General features: G+C 37.8%; 1 protein-coding gene across 3 annotated transcripts in view; it reads right to left on the bottom strand.

Moving 5' to 3' along the window:
- The window catches only part of GPR89A (G protein-coupled receptor 89A), an 82,706-nt gene that overhangs the window by 54,599 nt on the left and 2,414 nt on the right, over positions 1–25,693 (bottom strand). For all 3 annotated transcript variants that reach the window (XM_058439356.1, XM_032151630.2, XM_032151629.2), the window contains exons 2-7: positions 19,643–19,702; positions 17,514–17,617; positions 12,813–12,919; positions 12,261–12,362; positions 5,312–5,432; positions 4,393–4,473 (exon numbers count right to left, since the gene is read on the bottom strand). In XM_058439356.1, coding sequence (XP_058295339.1) covers positions 4,393–4,473; positions 5,312–5,432; positions 12,261–12,362; positions 12,813–12,919; positions 17,514–17,617; positions 19,643–19,702 — 575 coding nt within the window. The remainder of the gene's footprint in view (positions 1–4,392; positions 4,474–5,311; positions 5,433–12,260; positions 12,363–12,812; positions 12,920–17,513; positions 17,618–19,642; positions 19,703–25,693) is intronic.

Below are 25,693 nucleotides of genomic sequence, written 5' to 3'. Positions count from 1 at the left end.
ATAAAACTTACTGTCGGACCACAAACCGTTCCTGATCCTGACCAGATGATGCATTATAGGGGAAATGGGCTATAGTGTGTATAGATCAGAGTCAATTCCTTAGCACTGTTAGTATGAAATGGCTTAAAAGTATGTATCCACACTTGACATGGTTCATGACTTCACTTTTTTTTTTTGAGACAGAGTCTCGTTCTGTCCCCCAGGCTGGAGTGCAGTGGTGTAATCTCGGCTCACTGCAACCTCTGCCTCCCGGGTTCAAGCGATTTTCCTGCCTCAGCCTCCCAAGTAGCTGGGATTACAGGCATGTACCACTATGCCCAGATAATTTTTGTATTTTTACTAGAGATGGGGTTTTGCCATGTTGGCCAGGCTGGTCTTGAACTCCTGACCTCAGCCTCTCAAAGCATTGGGGTTACCGGCATGAGTACCCGGCCATGACTTCACTTTTATATATTCATTTCTTTATACGAATAAAAGAAATACAGTGAGAAAGAGAATAGCCTTGGGAATCAAAATAGTATTGTTTATATAAATCTTTCACTTTTGAATAATCTTGCTCTTACTATTTTTTAAAATCTGCATTTATATACACTCATGTAAAATAAACAATAAATGTAAATAAAATAAATTATACACGTGTCTACCTTCAATAGCCTAGTAAAGACATGCAGAAATAGAGACAAATAATTAGTCGGTGAACCTGAGCCTTCTTTATCATTCTTTTTTTTTTTTCTTTTTTGAGACAGAGTCTCACTCCGTCACCCAGGCTGGAGTGCAGTGGCGCGACCTGGGCTTACTGCAAGCTCTGCCTCCCGTGTTCACGCCATTCTCCTGCCTCAGCCTCCTGAGTAGCTGGGACTACAGGCGCCTGCCATCATGCCCGGCTACTTTTTTGTATCTTTAGTAGAGATGGGGTTTCACCGTGTTAGCCAGGATGGTCTTGATCTCCTGACCTCGTGATCTGCCCAACTCGGCCTCCCAAAGTGCTGGGATTACAGGCGTGAGCCACTGCGCCTGGCCTTTATCATTCTAATGTCTAATGTTATCTCTTACATTAAGGCTTCTTTAACTTGACTATGGGTCTTACTATAGAAAAGTGTTGAAGGAGGAAATATGAAATGTGAAAATACTCATGCAATTCAAAACCTGTTACCATTTACTTATGGGTAATAATAACTTTAATAAAGACAGTAGACTAATAAGCTTCATGAAGGTAAGAAATGATTATCTTGTTCATCATTCTATCCCTAGCATCTAGTACAGTGCCTGGGGTAAACTAGGTTTTCTAAAATTATTAAGTGAATGAATCTATGAATGAATAAATGAAGGCAAAGCATGAAAAGCAAATGATTGTACTGTAGAGATTATTAATAAGTTCAGTAGTTGTCCTTAGCTATATGTGGGTCATTGTTCTAAGGGCTCTAACTTGTTTTTCTAAGTCTTAACTCATTATTATTACCTCTATTTTACAAATGAGGCACAAAGACATAAAGTAACTAGTTCGAGGTCACACCATTAAGTTGTAGATCAGGGATTCAAATTCATACACAGTCTGATTTCAGAGCCTATGCTTTTATACACTGTGATATAGATTTCTATGAAATCCCACTTTGAAAATACACATTTTAAAAATGCTTTTTAAATAACAAAAATGATATAGAGGACTTAAATGATTTTAAGTAGTTGGAACAAAGGAAGTTGAGATCTAAATCAGATATGTAAAAGATTGTAAAAAATTAAGGAAAATAGACTTAAAAAAAAATCAGGACAATGAGGCTGGGCATGGTGGCTCACGCCTGTAATCCCAGCACTTTGGGAGGCCAAGGTGGGCGGATCACTTGAGGTCAAGAGTTTGAGACCAGCCTGGTCCAACATGGTGAAACCCCGTCTCTACTAAAAATACAGAAATAAACTGGGTGTGGTGGCATGTGCCTATAATCCCAGCTACTCGGGAGGCTGAGGCAGGAGAATTACTTGAACCTGGGAGGTGGAGGCTGCAGTGAGCTGAAATCACGTCACTGCACTCCAGCCTGGGCAACAGAGAGAGACTCCGTCTTAAAAAAAAAAAAAATCATGACAATAGACAATATTCCATTCTTCGAATACAAAAGTTATACACCAGTCCATGAGCATGGGATATCTTTCCATTTATTTGTGTCTTCTTCAATTTCTTCTATTAATGTTGTATAGTTTTCAGTGTCCAAGTCTTTCTTCCTCCTTGGTTAAATTTATCCCTAAGTATTTTTTCTTGTAGCTATTTTAAGTGGGATGGTTCTCTTGATTTTTGGAATGTTCATTGAACATTAGTATTGTTAAAACATCCATACTACCTAAAGCCATCTATAGATTTAATGTAATCCCTATCAAAATTCCAATGTCATTTTTCATAGAAATAGAAAAAATAATCCTAAAATTCATATGGAACCAGAAAAAACTGAATTGCCAAGGCAATCATGAACAAAAGAACAAAGCTGGAGGCATCATACTATCTTATTTCATATTATACTACAAAGCAATAGTAATTAAAACAGCATGATACGAGCATAAGCACAGACTCATTAACCAAGGGAACAGAATAAAGAACCCAGAAATAAACCCACACATGTATAGTCAACTGATTTTTGACAAGGGTGCCACATGTACATACTGGGAAAAGGACGGTCTTTTCACTAAACGGTGATGGGAAAACTGAATATCCGTCTGCAGAAGAATGAAATTGGACCCTTCTCTCACTCAATATATAAAGATTAACTCGAAATGGACTAAAGACTTAAGCCTGGAAACTATAAAACTACTAGAAGAAAATGGGGAAAAACTACACAAATTGCTCTGGGCAATAACTTTTTAGATTTAACCCCCAAAGTGCAGGCAATTAAAGCAAAAATAGACAAATGGGATTACATCAAAATAAAAAGCTTCTGCACAACAAAGGAAACAACAGAGTGAAGAGACAATCTATGGACTGGGAGAAAATATCTGCAAGCCATATGTCTGATAAGGGGTTAGTATACAAAATACATAAGGACCTCAAACAACTCTACAGAAAGAAAACAAATAACCTGATTTTTAAATGGGCAAGGAACCTGAATAGACATTTCTCAAAAGAAGGCATACACATGACCAACAGATATATCAAATAATGTTTAACATACATACTAGCCATTAATGAATTGCAAACTAAGACACAATGAGATATCACCTCATACCTGTCAGAATGACTATTATCAAAGCGGCAAAAGATAAAGAACGTTGGTGTGGATGCTGAGAAAAGGAAACCCTATTACATTGTTGGTGGAAATATAAATTAGCACAACCACTATGGAAAATAGTGTGGAGGTTCCTAAAAAAAACTGAAAATGGAATTGCTATATGATCCAGCAATCCCACTTCTTAGTATTTACCCAAAAGATCTGAAATCAGTAAAATGTCAAAGAGATACCTGTACACCTATGTTCACTGCAGTATTATTTACAATAGCCAAGTTATGGTATCAATCTGTATGTCCATCAACAGAAAAATGGATAAAGAAAATATGGCATATATATACAACAGAATACTATTCAGCCTTAAGGAAGGAAATTCTTTCATTTGTGACAACTTGAATGTAACTGGAGAACACTATGCTAAGCAAAATGAGTTGGACACAGAAAGACAAATACTGCATGTTCTCACTTATATGTGGAATCTAAAACAGTGAACTCAACATAAGCAGAGGGTAGAATGATGGTTACCAGAGGCTGGATGGGTGGGAGGAATGGAGAGATGACGGTCAAAGGGTAAAAAGCTTCAGTTAGACAAGGAGGAATAAGGTTTTTTTTCTTTGCAACATACTGTACAGCATGAATATAATAAATAATAATGTATTTCAAAATCACTGAGAGTAAATTTCAAATGTTTTCACAAGAAAATAAACATGTAAGGTGATAGATATATTAGCTTGATTTAATTATTCCACTTTGTATGCCACAAATATATACAACTATAATTTGTCAATTTACAATTTAAAAAATTAAACAAAAAAATTCTAATACTTTAAGGAGAATGATCTAAATTCAAGAAATGAGATTGAATTTTCTTTCACAGAAAACACTAAATCGTTTTAAAAAATTTTTTTATATTTTTAATTTTCTTGTTATTTTAAAGGGATGGGGTCTCACTATGTTACCCAGGCTAGTCTCGAACTTCTGGGCTCAAGTGGTCCCCCTGTCGTGGCCTCCCAAAGTGCTGGGATCACAGGTGTGAGCCACTGTGTCCAGCCAACACTAAATCTGGTATGTTACCTTATAATAAAAATGATAAGATAAAATTCCCTGCCAGCACCAACTCATAGTCAAATTTTCTTGTTGAGAAATTGTAACAGAGTCCAAATGTATTACAGTGTTGATATCTTACCTTTTCTTCTTGCTTATGATCATATCCATGGTTTGCAGCAGTCGCCGTTCCAGGGCTAGAATATCTGTGTCAGTCACATTCCTACAAAAAGCACAAACTGCTAGCAAAATGTTTTGGGGTCCCACTCTTGGGCATGATACAGGGTATCTGGAGACAAACATAGACTTCAATTGTTACCTACTACTTTTTTCTAGAAAATAGTAAAATGACCATAATAAACTAAAATGCTTTTGCTGTCATTTCTTATAGCTAATCCTCTGGGATCTCAGGGAAATGGAATTTACCCAGCTCTCTTACAGTTTTTCTTAGCTTTGATCCAGTGACATTTATATATATATATATATTTTTTTAAAATACTTTTTATTATACTTTAAGTTCTGGGATACATGTGTAGAACATGCAGGTTACATAGGTATACACGTGCCATGATGGTTTGCTGCACCCATCAACCCGTCATTTATTTATGAAAGAGTCTCCCTCTGTCACCGAGGCTGGAGTGCAGTGGCATGATCTCAGCTCAGTGACATTTAGGATGTATGTTTAAGCACACTTTTAACTTGGCATTGTCTTCTACTGTTCTATTAATACTTCTAGGAGGAACTGAACTGCTGAAGTTGGGGTTGGTTTATACTGCTGGTCACTAGAAATGTGCCTTTAAAAAGCAGGAGGGGAGTGTCAGATTGAAATTTGCCATTTAAAAAATGAATGTAGGACAAATAATAAAGGCAAGCAGTACAAGTGACAATACTTATTTAGGAAGATTTCCAGGTCAATGCCCATAGGGACAGAGGAAGAGAAGAATAAAAAGACAGACAGTGTCATAGATGTAATACATAATCTTAAAGATGGTGGCATAATATGACACATGTATTCAAGAAGTAATGGGGCAAAAAAGAAAGGATGCAAAGCGCTCTGTTACCTGAGGAAGTAAGACATGTAAGTGTATGGGCAGTTGACAGCACCAAATCCAGAAAGGAGAGCCATGAGAGTCACTCCAATCACACCAACCCGGCTGATGAGCTGTTCTATGGATAAGATCCCTAAAAACATCAAGGCACATTAATGCCAGGTAATATAGACAAAATGGGTCTCATCTGTACTGCAAAAGGAAACATTATTGAAAACATTAACCATTACACATAACTAACTCATACAAGCCAACTTTTAATTATTAATGTGTAGATGATTTATAATAAATATACTAAAAGTTTACTGACTTTCCTTCTGTCCCATATGCTTCAGAGTGCTCTCTTTTATTGGGTGATAGCAGTAAAATAATAACAACAATAATTATAAATAACAATCATTGACTGTTTACTCTTGGTAGGATGAATGCTAACAAAGCAAAGTACTTTTAGTAAAAGCATCGGCAAAAAAAAAAAAAAAACTAAGAAAGTAAATCTGCTGGAAAAGTATAAATAGCAGGAACTACTTTGTGCCAGTTATCTTTGATATATCAATTGTTTCATATCATGTGAGAATTCTGAAAATCAACTTAGCAGTTAAAATAAATACTGCTGGTTGATGTATTTGGGATAAATGAGAGAAAGCAATGCTGAAGAATAACTCAGTAAGTTTGGCATTGCAGAAAAAGAATGGTTTTAATTGGTTTTCACTTTCTATTTCTAGGACAGAATTCGCTTCAGCCATCCACTCCTATGGTCAAATGCCAGAGCTATAATTCAGGAATTGTCAGCTTCAAAACTGAAAATTCCAATATTCCTTTTCTGACTACTGGCCTCCGTTCCTAGTCTTTCTCCTTTATTTCCACTACACTCGTTTTAGAGGTCAGTGCAACCTCTGGTCTTCTGCTTCTCCATTCTTCACCTAGCTTGGACTTCAGGCTTGCTGGCTTCAAATTCTCTCACCAGGAGCCTCAATCTCCTACTATCTTCCTTCTGAAGCACTAATCCTACAAATTCCCAACTCTGGATCAGTCTAACACTCTGCCTTCCCTGTGCCCATGTTTTGCTGCCTAAAATTGCTAGAATGCATACTGATTTTGGAGCCATTACAAATGTATGGTCTCCAGTCCTAAGAGAGTTCTCACACTATTAACTAATCCTTATCTTGCCCTTGGTCAGCCATCTCTCTCCATTGTCTTCAGCAGTTACTCTTTATTTTTCCTACCTTTTTCCTTCTCCTTTGCCAATGTCCTTATTATAAAAGACATAGCTATCAGCCATAAACTACCTTCACTCTACTACAAACTACCTTCACTCTACACTATGGTCATGAGTCTTCTCCTGGTTGCAAAATTGAACATTTTCCAATCTTTGTTTTATTGGCACTTTTATAACATTGAATATACATCTGCAATCATCCTCCCAACTTGTCTCCCTCAGAACAAAGTAGCATCCAAAGCTGACTTCTCCACTTGTGCATCTGATCTTCTCTGGGCCCTGGGAACTGTCTCATGCTTATATGTGAGTTCTGGGATATTGCTAGTGATAATCTTGGTGCTATTTGTTTTTGGTTTTCTGCCAGGGGGGTAAGCAAAGCCAGCTTGACCCTACGCCACCATCTTGGAACTAGAAGTCACCATACTTTTGATTGTATTCAATCCCTTCCACCTCTTTCAGAGTCTTGTTCCATCATCTGTCTCCTCTCTCTTGTATATTCAATATTTCCTTCTTTGCTAGTTCTTTCTCTTTAGTTTCAGTTCTCTTTTCTAAGAGAAATTCTGTTCTTGGCTTTGAGTTTACCTCTAGTTACCAACCCCCATCTACTTCCCTCTTAATAGCCAGGCTTCTTAAAAGAAGTTTATAGTTATTGTCACCTTTTCTTCACCTCCAGTTCATTCCTTAACTGACTGCAATCCAGCTTTCTTCCCATTCTTCTATATTGAATGAAATTACTTTCACTAATAATTGTAATGGCAATATAATAGGTAATATTCATCAAGCACCTGCTATGACTAGGCACTGTTCTAAGCATTTCACATGTTCTAATTCATTTAACCCTCATAACAATCCTATGAGGTAGATATTATTGAAAACCTAATTTTACAGATGAAGAAATGGAGGCACAGAGAGGTTAAGTAACTTAGTTAAGGCCACACAGATAAAAGGGGCAGAGTCAGGATTCAAGTGCAGTCTAGCTCCAGAGTCTGGGCTTTAACTACTACGACACCATGGTAATAAGTTTTGTCCTGGTTGCAAAATTTAACATTTTCCAATCCTCGTTTTATTGGCTCTTTTATGACATTGAATCATTTTTGTTTAAAATTATTTTATCTTCTTGGCTTCGACAACACCATTTCCCTAGGTTTTCCCTTTTACTTCTTTAATTGCTTTTTCTCGATCACTTCTTGCTCTGTCTGGACCAGAGTTCTCTCTTTCATTTCAGTATACACATTTTTTGCTTGGGTGATCTCACCAATTTCCCCAGCTTCATCTAATGGCATTTAGCTGATGATTTCTAGTTGTTTAGATTCCTGGAGTCATCTCCATGAGGAATGATACATGTATACCTTTTCCCTAAGCTCCTGATTTGTACATCCAATTGCTTATTTAACATCACCTGGATATGCATAGGTAACTCAAATTCAGCATATACCAAACTAAAATTATCTTTCCCCTCAACTTGTTCCTTCTTCTGCATTACCTGTCTTAGAAAATGACAATCACCATAATAATAAAATCTATACACTATACGATTACTCTCCATTCTATCTCTTGCCTTTCCTTGAATACATCAAGGTCTTTCTGCCTCAGGGCTTTACGTGATGTCTCTTGTGCTTTCTTGCTGGGTCTTCCTTTGGTCTTGTCCTTTAAATCTCAGCTTAAATATCACTGTCTCAGAAAGGGTGGATCTAACTATTTGCACTACATTATCGGCATTTTTCTCTATCACAGCAACCTGTTCACTCCTTGATGACAATGATCACAATTGGCAATTATTTATTTATATATTTACCTCTTTATTGTCTAGTTCCACCCACAGGACTATACATTTCAGGGGGGCAGAAACCACGTTTGTTTTGTTTGTGGTTTATTTCCAGTGCTTAATTTATATAAAGTAGATGCTCAATAAATATTTGTGTAATGCTAAATGAACGAATAAATCCTCACCTAAATTCTGTTGATTCTACTTGCCGTATACCTCTTGAATTTGCAACCCTTTACAAGAAGACATCATGTCTTATTGATCTTTGTTTTCCTTACTGCCTGGCATATATGAGGTGTTCAACAAATGTTTGTTGACTATAATATCACCCAATAACATAAAAAATCCAAGAGATTAATATGGGTTATTAAATTTGAAAAACTGAAAAAATTCCCCCTCTACCTTTATTCCTTTTAACATGGTGTCTTTGTCCTTTTATTACATATCTTTTTCTGGTTTAAAGTACTTTGTAGATAGTGTTTACTTAATCTCAGCATTTCTATGAAGTAGGAGTCAGTCATCATTATCCCCATTTACCAGTTAATATATGGAAAGTCAGACGAATAAGGAGACTAGCAGAAGATCATCTCACCTTTGCCACCTGCTCACACAGATTCCTTACGGTCTTTTGTAATCTCTCTTACTCTCTCCCACTAATGACATTCCAAGGTTGGTTCAGACACCGCACAAGAAGTACTTTTACAGATTTTTTTTTTCTCATTATACGTAAGGATTGGTCTTATCTTTTTTTTTTTTTTTTTTTTTGAGAGTCTTGCTCTGTCGCCCAGGCTGGAGGGGAGTGGCACCATCTCAGCTCACTGCAACCTCAGCCTCCTGGGTTTAAGTAATTCTTGTGTCTCCAGCCTCCAGGGAGTAGCTGGGATTATAGGCATGCACCATCATGCCTGGCTAATTTTTCTATTTTTAGTACAGACGGGGTTTTACCATGTTGGCCAGGCTGGTCTCTAACTCCTGGCCTCAAGTGATCTCCCTGCGTTGGCCTCCCAAAGTGCTGGGGTTATAGGAGTGAGCCAACCTGCCCAGCCCATTTTTTTGTGGTCTCCACAGCAATAAACAACCACACTGGTTGTTGGGACAGTCCTGGGAAAGCTCTAAGAAGGCAGTGTAAGGCTGGTTGCTTCTCAGCTACCACCTAAACTTTTATTCCTCCTTACTTATCTTAGAGGGTTAAATAAATTAAGATACCTGAACATTTAGGCATAAAACTGTAATGCCTATTGGAGTACAATGGGAAGAATAAAACTGAAACTATCTCCCTAGCTTTCTCCCTCAGTGTCCTTTTCAGGGTAATCCCATAGAATTTAGAAAAAGGGGTGGATGAAAGGACAATAGATACAATGGCCTTCATCTTCCCTCTGGTGTGGCCTGGCTACAATGGTCATGTGAGCAGAATGCACACAGGAGAAAGCTGGAGAAAGGTGTCAGAGTCGGGTCTTTGTAGTGCATGTGAGCCTGTATTTGCCCTGTCGGCAGTCCTGGAGGCCTTTTCTAACTCTTCTCTCTGACTTCTACCATCACAGATAAATGTGTCTGGGTTTCTTTGAAATAGGTTTATATGAGAACTATAGTACCAGCACTCTTTAGTGCAAGTCTTTCCCTTCGTTGACCATTAACATAGGCATGCTGATCACATTAGCATTTCCTAAATTCCTATCCAGAGTGTTAAAGTAGTAAACTCATCTACCACTTTGGAGAGACTCAATTTTCTTCCATTCACTGATTCAAAGAACATGTATTAAACACTTGTTATGTATTGGTTTCCACACTAGGCTCTAGGGATACAAAGACAAATAACATAGTTTTCTGACCTCGGGGAGCCCATAGTTTGATGAGGAAGTTGGAAAAGGAAACATGAAATTTTAAGTTTTATAGATGACATAGATACCTTGAGGTGGGAGCAATTAATATTTCCTAATGATGGCCAGGAAAATCTTCCTAAAGGAATTGACAAGAATTGAATCTAGAAAGGATAAATAGGCATTTTCTAGGTAGACAGGGTTGGTGAAGGATTGTCCAGGCTGATAGAACAGCTCTAGAAACTTGAGGCCAGATGTGGTGGCTCATACCTGTAATCTCGGCACTTTGGGAAGCCGAGGTGGGTCGATCCCCTGAGCTCAGGAGTTCAAGACCATCCTGAGCAACGTGGAGAAACCCCATCTCTATGAAAAAAATACAAAAATTAGCCGGGTATGGTGGCATGTGCCCGTAATCCCTGTTACTCAGGAGGCTGAGGTGGGAGGATCACTTGAGCCTGGGAGTTGGAGGTTGCAGTGAGCCAAGATCATGCCACTGCACTCCAGCCTGGGTGAGAGTGAGACCTGTCTCAAAAAGAAAAAAAAAAAAAGAAACTTGAAATAATTTCACAGGACTGGAGAATGCAACATGTATAGAGAACAGCAGCCAGGTCATGAAAGGTCTCATACGCCACTTAAGAGTTTGAATGTTTTTGGTAGGCTGGTGTTATGTTAAGCTTTCTGGCCTTTAACATTATTTGAAATTTTGAAACAGTTATTCTTATTTTAAAAATACACAACTATTTATGGTATTGCATATGCTTTTCAAAACTGCATATCTCCTCTGATCTTACTGCAGGAGAGTCTCATAACCTCTCTCTCCCGAAATTCCTGCTATAGGCAATGAGTATACATGGAAGGGTGTGTGGGAGGTATGGCAGACACTGGCTCATTCAACATTAATTCCAATATCCTTTTCTACCATTTGTTTTGGTACTACAGTTTAGAAAGCCAAAAGCCCTTTCTCAGACTTCCTTGAGGCTAAGGTTTTAAATATTACCTAGGTTTCACCAAAAAACCAGGCCCATGTGAGGCCTCAGATGCAGAAATGAACAATGTAGGAGTGGTGATAGCACTTAGGAGCTCAAACAGCTGGGACTGAGGTCCCTGATGTCATAGACCCTGAGTGGCAGGTGATGACTTCAGTGAGGTTTTCTAGTTTAGTATTGTAGCATAGTTGGGTATTTCTCTTCATTATATAGCAGTTAAGCTTTGCATCCCTACTTTCCTAGAAAGTCTATAAATTGCCTCATACTGTATAATTAATCACTTTCTGCTTTAAATTAGTTATAGTAGATTCTGTCTTCTGCAATAAGAAGCCTAATAATAGGTATGGCAGGATGGTGAATAAAGAGGTATATATATATTTTTAAAAAGGTTCCAGCATGAAAGCTGTAGTATATTTATTACAGATGGGCTCTCTAATCTTTTTAGATAGATTCTCTAATCTTTTTAGATAGATTCATACATACTTCTGAAATAGTTCTGGAAGGACTTGTTAGCTGAGGTACTTTTGTTCATTGTTTTTAGCTTAAAAATTAGGGCTCTGCCAAATTTCTTGTTTTAAAATAAACTTTTTTTTTGTTAGAGGGGAGACAATGATTCTTGGAAAGCTTTTCTTTATCTACTAATTGTGGGTGTTTTATGTCACCTTTCCCCAAATATATATGCTTCCCTAATGTATCTTTATCATCACTTAAGCAGCGGCCATTTACCTTTTGGGTCACAGACCCAAATCTGTGACCCAAATCTGATAAAAGTTTATTGATACCTTACCTCCAAATACACATACAAATATATTCCTGTAGTTCCATATACAATATGAGTTAGACACCATTCTCTTTCCTTATACCCTTTAAGTATATTCAGTAAATGAAGGTCAAAAATTCCTACTCTAGAGTGATACAAGTGAGTCCCAAAACCAGCATCAGTTATCTCTTAGAACGAAGGAGAAAATGTGGTTCAAAATCAGACATTTTTCAGAGAAATAGCTTGCTATCCTCCTCAATCAGAAAAAAATTTTTCCAAATCTCAAGAACCTGTGAATTAATAAATTATTTCCCCAAATAAATTTTTTCCCCAAGAAATTTAATTAATTTTTTTTGAAATCAGAAAATTAAACAAACCTTCTCCCCCCAGTTCCTCTGCCCTGCCATATATACTCACCATGTTTTGGGCTGAGAATGGGAAAGGGATCTCCTAGTTTCCAGAAGAAATACATAAAGGTCAGCCATAAGAGACAGGAAAAAAGCAGTCGTTGTTTATGCACTGAGACAGAGGAGACAAAACTGTTAGGAAAAACAGATATAGGTTAAAGAGCTTGCTCTATTTAAAAATATAAGATAATGCTAACTAATATTTGGCTGCTAATTCACTTGGCAAATGACTGATGAACAGCGTAATTTTTAGTGAAAGCATCCTTACCATCGTAAGAGAAATTTAGCTGAATTTAAGATGTGGGATGAATTAAAGGGGACATTATTAATAGGTAGAAAAATAAAGCTGTGGCAGAACAAATAACCTAATCATTCATTCAATATTTATTTTGTGCCAATTCATTCAATATTTATTTTATATTTATTTTTAAGATGTTGTGTGTGAGGTATCCTCAAACAGGTAGCTACTGAAAGTTAATGTAGAAATGAAGCTATCCACAATCTAAGTCCCCTCAAATACTCATTTCAATCTATGTGCTGACTGAGAGGGTAAAATACTTACATAGTCGGATATTGCTCACAATAAAATAGCCAATGTAAAAAGGCACCATGAAAACCAGGATCAGCAGAATTACACACAGGTTCATTTTCCAGTGAAAATAACGGGAGCTGAAATAAATGTCAAAGACTGTCACTGGGAGGAAGAGAGGGCAGCAACTTTCTTTCTCTTTAGTCTTCCAAAGGGTCTTTTGCTCTTTGGACTCAATATTGAATATATCCTATCTAATCAGCCTACTAGGCTCTTATAATCTACTCATTTGTAGAGATTAAAAAATACAAATTTTTGAAAGGTATATATAACCATCTTAACCTCTTAAGAATTTCATATATTAAGAATGTTTATGTTTTTGATATATTCATAGGCAACATATATCATTAACATGTATCAACATATGCCATTGCTGGTAGAATGACTATTGTTTTACCCACCCCCTAGGAATCTCATTTCAATGTAAGAATTATAGGAAAATAAATGTTAACAGTAATATGTGTTATACTCAAAAATATTTCTTTTGTACTCTTGATATAAACACCTGATTTGCATGAATTACTTTTATTAGTTTATAAGATGTATTTTATTAAAACTTTTTGTTAGCACTTTTTGTTTTTTTTTTTTTTTTTTTTTGAGACGGAGTCTTTCTCTGTCCCCCAGGCTGGAGTGCAGTGGCGCGATCTCGGCTCACCGCAACCTCCACCTCCTGGGTTCACGCCATTCTCCTGCCTCAGCCTCCCGAGTAGCTGGGAATACAGGCGCCCACCAACACGCCCGGCTAATTTTTTGTGTTTTTAGTAGAGACGGGGTTTCACCGTGTTAGCCAGGATGGTCTCGATCTCCTGACCTCGTGATCCGCCCGCCTCAGCCTCCCAAAGTGCTGGGATTACAGGCTTGAGCCACCGCGCCCGGCTATGTTAGCACTTTTTGTAACAGTTTTAATGAGATATAATTTACCCATTTAAAGTGTACAATTCAATGGTTTTTGTATACTCAGAGTTGTGCAACCATCACCTAAATTAATAGAACATTTTCATCACGCCATAAAGAAACGCTGTACCCATTAGCAGTCACTCCCTGTTTCTCCCCAGTCTCCTCAGCTCTAGGAAACCACCAATATGTAATCTTTTGTGACTGGCTTCTTTTACTTACCATAATGTTTGCAAGGTTCATCCATGTTGTAGTATCTATCAGTAATTCCTTTTATGGTTGAACAATATTAATCCCATTATGTGGATATATTATATTTTGTTTCTGCATTCATTAATTGAAGATATTTGGGTTGTTTTTAGCTGTTATAAATAGACATGCTATGAATGTGTGTGTATACATTTTCGTGTGGACCTATGTTTTCATTTCTCTTTAGGTAGAAATGGAGTGGAATTGTTGGGTCATATGATAAATCTATATCTAATCTTTTAGGCACTCCCACTGTTTCCCAATGTGGCTGCATCATTTTACATTTTCCTCAGGAGTGTATGAGAGTTCCAGTTTCTCCTCAGCCTCGTCAACACTTGTTATTTTCTGGTTTTTTTTTTTTGGTTATAGCCATTTTAGTTGGTGTGAAGTGGTATCTCATTGTGGTTTTGATTTGCATTTCCTTGATGGCTAATGGTATTGGGCATCTATTCATATGTGCTTACTGGCCATTTGTATATCATCTTTGGAGAAATGCCTATTCAGATCCTTTATTCATTTTTTAATTGTATTATATTATTAAACTATAAGAATTCTTTATATATTCTAGATACGAGTCCCAGTCCATTATCAGATAGGTAATTTATAAAAATTTTCTCTTGTTCTTGGAATGGTGGTTCACTTTCTTGGTGTCCCTTGTATTTACTGATTTTAAACTTACTTAAGCCTTGTTTCAAAAAAGGCCTAAGTGGTTAAATGGCTTACAAAGATAAATAAAATACAGGATGATGAAATGAACTATAAGGCAATATGAACAACAATGGTAACAGACAGGTAAAATATTGGGCCAAGCCTGATGGCTATTATAAAATAGAATTCTGGAAAGTTGCTATGGGTACGTCATAAATTTAGCTTTAAGTTTTCTAATAGTCAATGTGAAATAAAAAATTTGATCAGTTAGATAAAATCATCATGTCTGTAAGAAAATAAAAATTCCTCAAAGGAAGCATAATTATCATTTATTGTTACTGAATTATTACCAAGATTACAATGAAATTTCTTCAAAGATTTCATAAAGAAAATGCAAAGGCAATTAACAGTGTCATCAACAACAGCTTTTCAAGAGAAATACCAGTTTCAGAGGGCTGTTTCTTACCGTTCCTTCCTTAGCACAGTTGGCAGGCATCACGAAACAAACAGCCATTCAGTAAAAGCTACCCTACAGGGAGGGTAGACTAGATTTAGACTAGATACACTGACAACTTTTTGCTCCTCTAGGTGAACCTACTTTAGAGCATTTAGAGAAAGAAACAAACTGGACATCCTCCAGGCAATACTACATAGTATTTCAGCTAAGCTTCTGAAAGATTTTGGGAGGCAGTGGGTTTGAAATAACAAGTGCAACTTTAATTAGCAGTATGGACTGCCTATTAAAAGTGAACCACATGTTTTAACTAGTCTTTTGAGCTGAGAGTAAAGTGATATTCTCTTGGAAAAACTAAGGATCCCAACAAGATTACATATTTGAATAGGAAGTCACACGATCTCTGCTCAAAGGTGAGTCAAAGGAATATTCTGGCCCAGATTCGCTTTTCAGAATGATTCTGAGTCCAGTCAATGGACGGTTATACATCATCAAGGTTCATATTTGTGTTCCATAATTGGGTGAAACATTAGCATGAAAAAACAGGTATAACTGAAGACATGTCTCAGACTGAACAAACCCAATCCTCTATAGAGCACACAAAGAAGAACCGGATTTTAGCAATGCTAATTCTTATCCTCTTTAACTAATTAAGAAATTTAAGAAATATATACCAAAGTATAACTGATGTTTCTTACTATATGGGTTATTAACTATAAGTTAAAAGTTGGGGGACATCTACCAAAAACAGTAACTATAGCTTTGGAATATCTGAATCCTCTGTATCAATATTTAGATGAGTAGTTGGCAAACTATGGCCTGACAGCCACCTGCTTTTACAAATTAAGTTTATTGGAGCATGGCCATGCTCGTTTGTTTATATATTGCCTATGACTGCTTTCGCTCTACAACAGCAGAGCTGAATACTTGCGATGGAAACCTCCTGGTCCACAGAAGCCTAAAATATTTACTATCTGGCCCTTTACAGAAGAAAGTCTGCCAACCCCTGCTTAAATAGCAGTGAAAGATGAAGGTTGTGATAATAAAATTTAATAGCCATTACATAAAATAATACTTGTCTATTCTCTATAGTCATAGGATCTATATCTAGCTCATCCAAGAAAAGGTTTGGATTATTAAAGTTTAAAAGTAGGAGAATCAGAACATACTTCTGTCTTACCATAATATATGTTATTCATTGTTCTATCAAAAGACCATTATTATCAACTCTGATTCTCTCTCTCTCACTCTTTTTTTTAAGAGATGAGGTCTCATTGTCTTGTCCAGTGATCACAGCTCACTACACATCCTCAAACTCCTGGGCTCAAGGGATCCTCCTACTTCAGCCTCTAGGGTAGCTGGGACTACAGGCGTGTACTACCACACTCTGCTAATTTTTTAAATTTTTTTGTAGAGACAGGGTCTCACTCTGTTGCCCAGGCTGGTCTTGAACCCCTGAACTTAAGTGATCCTCCTGCCTCAGCCTCCCAAAGTGCTAGGATTATAGGCGTGAGCCACTGTGTCTGGCCCCTCTCTCTTTTTTTAACCTTTCAATGTTTTGTGATTAACCATCTGTATAGTAAGTTTTTCTCTTTAATTTAAATTTTGTTTTCAACTCTGATTATCAAAGGATTTGAGAGTACAGTCTCTCTACAAGTCTCAAGTGCCAGGGGTCTATAATGAACTTACCTTGGCACTGAATCCCAACTTTAGAGTGAAAGACTGCTTTACTCCTAAAAGGTTTTTGCAGGGGGTGATAAAAAAGCACAACAAAGTCTGCATAGCATAGTTGATGAACCCTACATATAAATGCTGGCCTAAAAACATACTCAAGCTTGCAGATTAACAAGCAAGAAATATTTTGGATAGACTGTCTAATAAACTAACAAGTCTATTATTTGGAGGGGAGTAAAGAGTTCTTTTTAAAAAGTGTTTTAAGAAACACTTTAAATTCAACCAAACTTGACCATAACTGTAAAATCAATAAAAGTAACTACGTTAAGTAAGAACTGGAGTTTCAGTCTTCAGAGAGATCATTAAGTAGCTCTGAGGAATTCTAATCTTTTCAGGTAGAGATTTTCAATCAGCAGAACAATCTGAAGGGCTGTTACTGGGATTCAGTCAGCGAGCAGTCCTGGAAAAATAAAGCTTCTAGGAGTGAAGCCTAGACTGTGGCTTCACAGCCTCACTCCAATGAGTTCTTCAGAGTTAATGGTCAGATCTTTTTTTTCCTTGTATCTCATAATCTTTATCAAACCAGCTATCAGGTGGCTGTGACCCATATCTGCTGTGATCATTGTAGTTACTGAGACTAAACTATTAACACAGTGTTTTTTTTTTTTTTTCAGTTATGAGATCCAAGTAGCTTTTCCACTGTAAAGAATGTAGCACAGAACTCTTCAAGATGAGTTTTCAGTACTCTTACTCACCTGCTATTCAATACTCCTAAGATTTCAAAGATGATGAGCTCAAACATGGTGCAAGAAAATGCAAACGTCACAGAGAAGATCACCTGTACAACATACTGACGTATCTGTTAAAAGCCAAATAGAGACTAGAAGTTATTTCCTTGTTTAAAAACTGAACTGATAAACTCCTTCTGGTTACAAATCAGAAAACTTATTTTGAGGAAATTCTCAAGTCATTGGAAGTATGGCCACAATAGCAACTTGCCTGGAGCTAAAGAAAAAGAATATAGGTTGCACTTCTGAATCTTGAGTCACTATTACCAGCATCCTCTTGTGGATGAAGAATTTTGAGGACAAGAAGATGAAGTGACAGGGTCATATGTAGCACTTAGAATTCCTGATGCACACTGACAAAAAACGGACAGATTTGTATATAATGGTTAATGTTTAAAGGGGTTCTTCAGCACTCTGCAGATCCTGGATCAGTTCTGGAACCTTCCTTGGGAGGTCTTAAAGTATTGGGCAGAAGAAAATCTCCAGAATCCCAGGCTTTTTCAGACAATAAACTCCCTGGGAAAGTTTAATGGAGAATATCCTAGAAATGACCCAAATGTAGACTATAACCACTGATCTTATTACTAATTAGGAGAACTAATTAGGAAATGTCGAGTCTAGGGTGGTGATCTTCTGAATCCAAAGCTTAAGATAAAAACAACATCAGCCTTGTGTTGCGGGAAGTCAGGGATCCTGAATGGAGGGACTGGCTGAAGCCGCGGCAGAAGAACATAAATTGTTTCATGGACATTTATTAGTTCCGAAAATTAATACTTTTATAATTTCTTACCCGTCTTTACTGCAATCTCTGAACATAAATTGTGAAGATTTCATGGACATTTATTAGTTCCCCAAATTAATACTTTTATAATTTCTTATGCCTGTCTTACTTTAATCTCTTAATCCCATCATCTTCGTAAACTGAGGATGTATGTCACCTCAGGACCCTGTGATGATTACATTAACTGTACAAATTGTTTGTAAAACATGTGTGTTTGAACAATATGTAATTAGTGCACCCTGAAAAAGAACAGAATAACAGCAATTTTCAGGGAACAAGGAAAGACAACCATAAGGTCTGACTGCTTGCGGGGTTGGGCAGAATAGAGCCATATTTTTCTTCTTGCAGAAAGCGAGTAGGAGAAATACTGCTGAATTCTTTTCCCAGCAAGGAATAACCCTGGGGAAGGAATGCATTCTGGGTGGGGGAGGTCTATGAATGGCTGCTCTGGGAGTGTCTGTCTTATGCAGTTGAGATAGGACTGAAATACGCCCTAGTCTCCTACAGTGCCCTCAGACTTACTAGGATTGGGAAATTGCAGCCTGGTAAATTCTAGTCAGACTGGTGTCTGCTCTGGAACCCTGTTCCTGTTAAAATGTTTATCAAGACAATGCGTGCACAGTGGGACACAGACCCTCATCAGTAATTCTAATTTTTGCCTCTGCCTTGTGATTTTACTGCCCTTTGCAGCATGTGATCTCTGTGACCCACTCCCTATTCGTACACCCCCTCCCCTTTTGAAATCCCTAATAAAAACTTGCTGGTTTTGCGGCTTGGAGTCACCATCCCCATCCTACCAATATGTGATGGCACTCCCAGAGGTCCAGCTGTAAAATTTCTCTCTTCGTACTCTTTCTCTTTATTTCTCAGACTGGCCGACACTTAGGGAAAATAGAAAGAACCTACGCTGAAATATTGGGGGCTGGTTACCCCGACAGCCTTGGGATTTTGGTATTAACTTAGAATATAAGACTTGCAATTCAGGGCCAGATAGACAAATGAAAGGGAACATTTGTGAGACATTATGAATTAAATTCTCTCCTACAGAATAACTATTTGCTATTGGTACATATCCTGATATGACTAAGGCATAACAATCCTTGCTCCTAACTTCTGGGCTATATTTGATTTGTCTTTTTTCCCCCCTTTTAAATCAATTAAGTCTACTTATATTCTCCAATCTGATAGTTATATAGTACTTATTTGGTAAAAGCTTCCTATCTTGGAAATGAACATAATGTTTCTTTAATGGAGACATTTTTCTTGTCAATCTAAATTCATATAGTTTAAGTAGGACAAAATGATTTCTTCTCACCTCATAGTCTTTAAACAATTGGCGCATGAAGAAAAGCCACCCAAATCCAAAAAATAGTATCTGGAGGAGAAAGAAGATAGAATGTCAATACATATTTTCTTTTGAGAAATGTTTTATAGAAACTCTTTTATGATAAAAGGTCTGCTAACTAGACAGTTAACTTATTTCAGGGATTAAAGATAAGATCCACTCTTATAAGACCTACTTATTAAAGCTCATGACATTGGAAATAAATGTTTAAATGCTCTTGGATTTTTGAAGTTATCCATGTTACAGAGTATGCTTTAAGACAAAAATGGAAGTACATATTTTCCCATAATCTTATAATAATCATTATATGAGCCAGAGAAGTTCGCAAATAGAAAAGAAGTCAGTGGCCAGGCGCAGTGGCTCACGCTTGTAATCCCAGCACTTTGGGAGGACAAGGTGGGCAGATCACCTGAAGCCAGGAGTTCAAGACCAGCCTGGCCAACATGGCAAAGCCCTGTCTACTGAAAATACAAAAATTAGCTGGGTGTGGGCACCTGTATTCCCAGCTACTCTGGAGGCTGAGGCATGAGAATCGTTTGAATCTGAGCAGTGGAGGTTGCAGAGAGCCAATATCGCGCCACTGCATTCCAGCCTGGGTGACAGAGTGAGACTCGGTCTCGAAAAAAAAAAGAAAAGGTGTCAGAGTGAGACTTGCTTCTTATGGTTGATCTCTGATTGCAAGTATTTAAAAATAATACCAGCCTGGCCAACATGGTGAAAACCCGTCTCTACAAAAAACACACACACATAAAAATTAGCTGGGGTGGTGGGGCATGCCTGTAGTCCCAGCCACCTGGGAGGCTGAGGTGGGAGGATCACCTGAGCCTAGGAAGTTGAGGCTGCAGTGAGCCATGATTGCACCACTGCGCTCCAGCCTGGGCAACAGAGTGAGAACCTGTCTCAAAAAATAAAAAAAAAAGTAAATTAATTTAAAAAATAAAAACTTCAGGGGAGAGGAGTTGAGACCAAAATTAGAGGAGTAGTAGAAAGCCTAATATTTTTTACATCTGTTTCCTTCAGAGAGTTTTCTTAGCTTCTCCACCATCCTGCCTAATCTACATAAAGTGGTTTTCATCTCAGTGTAAAGCCGAGAGATTGCAGGATCCCTCTTTTGTCAGTTTTGTTTCAAACTGGCAGACCACAGCCACATGACAGCTGACAAAGCTGGTCTGTAGTAAATAGAACTTTCTATACATACACACTGACACAACTACTCTTTTCTTCTTAAACTGGCTAGGACCTTTATGAATAAAATGATCTGATGTCTTTCTAGGGACTACTTTACTGAGCAAGTGTAAATTCAGTAGTTTAGCACAGACTACTTTAGCTTCTTATCATGCCCCTGCTGCCTAGCAAACTCACGTGTTCAGCCCCCTGTAACTTCTTTGGTTCTTTAGATCCATATTCTTCCACATCGAGACCTGTGTAGATGTTCCTCCGACAGGAACTTCTCTCCAGCCCTCTCCCAGTTATGCTATTTACTCCCTCTGGAAGGTCCTCTCTGCCCTCCCAAATGCAGATAAATTGCTCTTTTTATATAATCCTATTTTACATTGTACTTCCCTCATCAAAGTGCTTACCATACAGTTTTGTAATGTGTGATTTAAATATTTTTTGACATTAGATTATACGCTCTATGAGGACAAAAACCATGTTTGTCTTGTAATCTTTGTATCCTTGGCATCCAGCACAAAGCCTGGTACGTAGCAGGCTCTCCATTAGTGCTTGCTGAATGGCTAAGTGGTCTACATAAAAGATGGTTTATTCTTCAGCATTCAATCTTAAATTTTCTGTAATAACTCCTATGTGCTATGCTAAGTGCTGAGGATACAAAGATAAATAGGATGCTTACTACCCTCTAGGAGCTCACAATATAGTGAAGACACTACATAAATAATTATAACATAATATGGATGTGCAATGATAGAAACACATACATGATATTTTAAAACAATATGAAAGAGGGAGACCAAACCAATCTGTAGGGGGTTAGGACAGATTTTCTAGAGATAATGCCTGAGCTGAAGGAAGTTTTATTTGGGGTTAAAACCTGATATTGTGTGCACATTTTGGGGTTATGTGCATTTTTCTAGAGTGGTTTCAAGGTATTCATCACACAGTCAAAGGTTTCCACCACCCCTAACATAAAAACCACCCTCTCAAAGGATGAATAAAAATCAAGTAAGGAGGCTGGACACGGTGGCTCACGTCTGTAATCCCAGCACTTTGGGAGGCCAAGGCGGGTGGATCACTTGAGCCCAGGAGTTCCAGACCAGCTTGGGGAACATGGTGAAACCCCATCTGTACAAAAAATACAAAAATGAGCTAGGTGTGGTGGTGCGTGCCTGTAGTTCCAGCTTATGGGGAGGCTGAGGTGGAAGGGCCACTTGAGCCTGGCAGGTAGAGGCTACAGTGAGCCGTGAGCACATCACTTTATTCCAGCCTGGGTGACAGTGCAAAACCCTGTCTCAAAACAAAATAAACAAACAAAAAAAGAAACAGGTAGGGTAAAAACAGGTGGTAGGGGTAGGAGGACAGGGCTTTCTAGATGGCAAAGGGCATGAGTAAAGGCGCAGAGTGAATAGCATGGTATATGCTGGGAACTACACATGGCTTGGTGCTGCTAGAAGATGAAATTCAAAGAAGGAAGAGGTTAAAAATAAGGCTAGACAGGAGGAGTGGATGTCCAATCACCGAGAGCTTTGAGGCCACCCTAAGGAGCTTAGATTATAGTCTGTAAGTGGTGAGGGTTATTTAAGCAGGGAAATGGCATGGTCTGATTTGTTTTATATTATATAGAGCAGTATGGTGGCTGTGTGGAAGACACATTTGAAGGAAACAACAATGTAGAATGAGAAACATTATAGAAATGTGTTATGGGAGTTCAGATGAAAGATGATGAAGCCCTGAATTAAGACATTTGATGACAGAAGAGGAGACAACAGATTTGAGAACTATTTAGAAGGTAAAATCAGCAGGGAGAAGTCAAGGATGACTAGTTTGGAATACAGGATGAATAGTGAAGCTACCCAATTTATATAAAGAATATTGGAGAAAGAAGAGGTTTAGGAAAGGGGGCAGAGGATGGGGAAAATGATGAGCTCATTTTTGAACACACTAAGGACCTGAGGGACAGCCAGCAAGATGGGTCAAGATACCCAGCAAGCATCTGGAATAAAAGATTGTGAAGGCAGGTCTAAGACATACCTATGAGTTGAAACCACCAAAGTACATGAGATCACCTGGGAATAGTATCTAGAGTAAGGAGAGCAATGTGCCAAGAAGAAAACACTAGAGGATAAGGAAAATAGTTTTGAATGGTGAGGTAGAGGCAGGAACTAGAGTGTAGCAGGTCAGAATGAATGGGACTAAAGTAGTGGGGACAGTAAATGCAAATTACTCCAGGGAGAACCAGGAATGAGAAAAAAAGAAAACATCAGATAATAGGCTAGAGAAGAATGTGGAATAAAGGGAAAGTTTATTGGCCAAGGGGAAAGAAAGCAGTCAAGTAAGGAGAAAAAGATGAGAACAATGATGGAATACTAGAGGATGAACTGATAATACTATTAATTTATTATTATTATTAGGTAACTTTTATTGAGCATTTATTTTACTGCAGGCTCTCTAAGTAGTACTTAGCATTATAATCTTATAAATAACATTAAAAACTCAGTACGGTAGGTTTGATTATCCTATTTTCACAGAGAAAGATGAGGTTTAGAGAAGTTAATCAATTTATAGTAAGTGTCAGAATCAAGATTGAACTCAAGCTTGTTTGACTCCAAAATCTGTGCTTTTTTTTAAATATTATTTTTTCAGCTCTTATTGAGTCTGTCTGTTTAAAAAATCTGTGCTTTTAACCACTTAAAATAAGCTACTCTAAGATTAAAGGTAGGTAGAATGGCTTTAAACCGGAGTAGGGGAACCCCGTTTTCTGAAATGGGAGGAAAGGAGGTAAGAATGGTTGTGAACACAGATAACCTTTTAGATTAAAATGCAGAAAGTATTAATAGTAGGAGATCATACCTTTTGGCTTCACTTTTGTTGAGTAAGTACGAGGCAAGGTCATCTGCTAAGAGTAAGAGAGGTGAGTATAGAAAAGGGAGCTTTGAGGAGAGTGACAAAGATTCAGAGAAACTTTGAGGGGAATGAAACAAGTAGCTGATTAAGGTCAAGAAAAGGAATAATTCAGTGAGCTGAGGGTTAAACTCATGGCGTTGGCAAATACACGGCTATGTGATTTTCATAGTAGCCCTCAGGCCTCTGTATTAGTAGTAAACAAACTATAGCAGTGATCCAAGTGTGGACTTATATATATATGAAGGTAAACAAACAAGAGGGTGTAAGAAAGTAAGTTGGATCCAAGCATCTAGATCAAGCAGAAAAGGAAAGGGTCAAATAGATCAGGAGAAAATGTCCAGGATGTTCTTTGGTTATTATAGTTACCAGTGGAGACAGATGTAAATTCAGAGTTTAGACACCGTATTTATATGACTCATGAAGTCACGACTGAAGATAGAGAAGTTGGGCAGTTAGGACTGAGGGTGGTATGTATAGTGGAAATGGATGATAAAAAAAAAATCACCAAGATTGCTGTGAAATGGAACTTTAAACAAGGAAGAGAAAATAAGCAAAAATTTTAAGTTTATATGGTGGGGAGGGGAATGGAAGAAAAGAGAAACAGATATATACCTTTAATATTTCATTGTGGCCTCCTTTCGCATTGACAAAGAAAGCTTAAAAAGACTTTCAGAACAAAATTATGTCCTTTTCAGCAACATAGATGCAGCTAGAGGCCATCATCCTAAGCAAATTAACGTAAGAACAGAAAACCAAATACCACATGTTCTCACTTCTAAGTGGGAGCTAAATATTGGGTACTCACCAACAAAAGATGGCAAAAACAGAAACTGGAGACTACTTGGGGGCAGGGGAGGGAAGAAGGGGGAAAGGTTGAAAAACTAATTATTGAGTACTATGCTCAGTACCTGGGTGACCGGATCATTTGTACCCCAAACCTCAGCTCCCACAATATACCCAGCACAAGTACCAAATCTAAAATAAAAGTTGAAAAAAAAAAGACTTAAACTACACACACACACAAAAGTAGCTGGAGAATTCATTTACATCCAAGATAAACACAAATTCTGGCAAGATTATAGAGGATCCAAAAAGAAAGCAGAAGCAAAATGCAATTTCAAATAGCTTTGCAAATAAAATGGAAGGCGCATAGCTTCTTATTAAAAACGAGACTTAATACTTTCAGAATTGTACAGTCTTGACCTTAGGACTTAAGAGTGTACTCTGGAACTGGTAAGTCTTATGATGGTATGGAGGGCTCAAAACATGAGTTAGATAACAGTTGCTTTTATAAAAGTGACTTCTGGGTTGAAAATTAGCTACTGTTAAAAAAAAAAAAGATGGCCATCAGCAGGATAGTTATTAAATAATTAACTATAAAAGACACCTTTCTTGGATCACTTATTCACCCTTTGAATCACTTAACAAATATTTATTAGTGCCTAATATGTGCCAGGTCCAAGGGATAGAATGGCAAACAAGAGAGCATGAATGCTACTCTCAAGGAGTTTATAATCTACGGAGGAGATAAACAAGTAATCACAAAACAATGTGGTAGTGTTGTTACAGGGGAAGTAGGTGAAGGGTACTATGGCAGTAAGTATAGCGACATCTAGTCCAGCTTAGGAGAAGCTTCTTGGATGTTCAACTTGAGATCTGAAGGCTGAAAGAAGGGGAGGGATATGAGGAAAAGGCCCAGAAAGAGGAAACACACCGTGTGGAAATCTGGAGGCACCATAGCATGGCCAGGTTAGGGAACTAAAAGAAGTTTAGGAAGTCTAAAGAATAAAATGGTGAAAGCCACAGCTGAATAGAGAAGAGCCAGGGTCCCATCAATAAGGGACCTGATAACAGCGAGGGTCCCATCAACAATGGACCTGAAAAGCCATGTAAAGGAGTTTGAACTTCATCCTGTGCCGTGGTGAGCAAGATTCAATATGT

Source organism: Hylobates moloch, unplaced genomic scaffold (assembly GCF_009828535.3).
Source record: "Hylobates moloch isolate HMO894 unplaced genomic scaffold, HMol_V3 SCAFFOLD_5, whole genome shotgun sequence".
Taxonomy (NCBI): Eukaryota; Metazoa; Chordata; class Mammalia; order Primates; family Hylobatidae; genus Hylobates; species Hylobates moloch.
The sequence above is the reverse complement of the archived record's forward strand: the minus strand, read 5'-3'. Positions and strand labels throughout refer to the sequence as shown.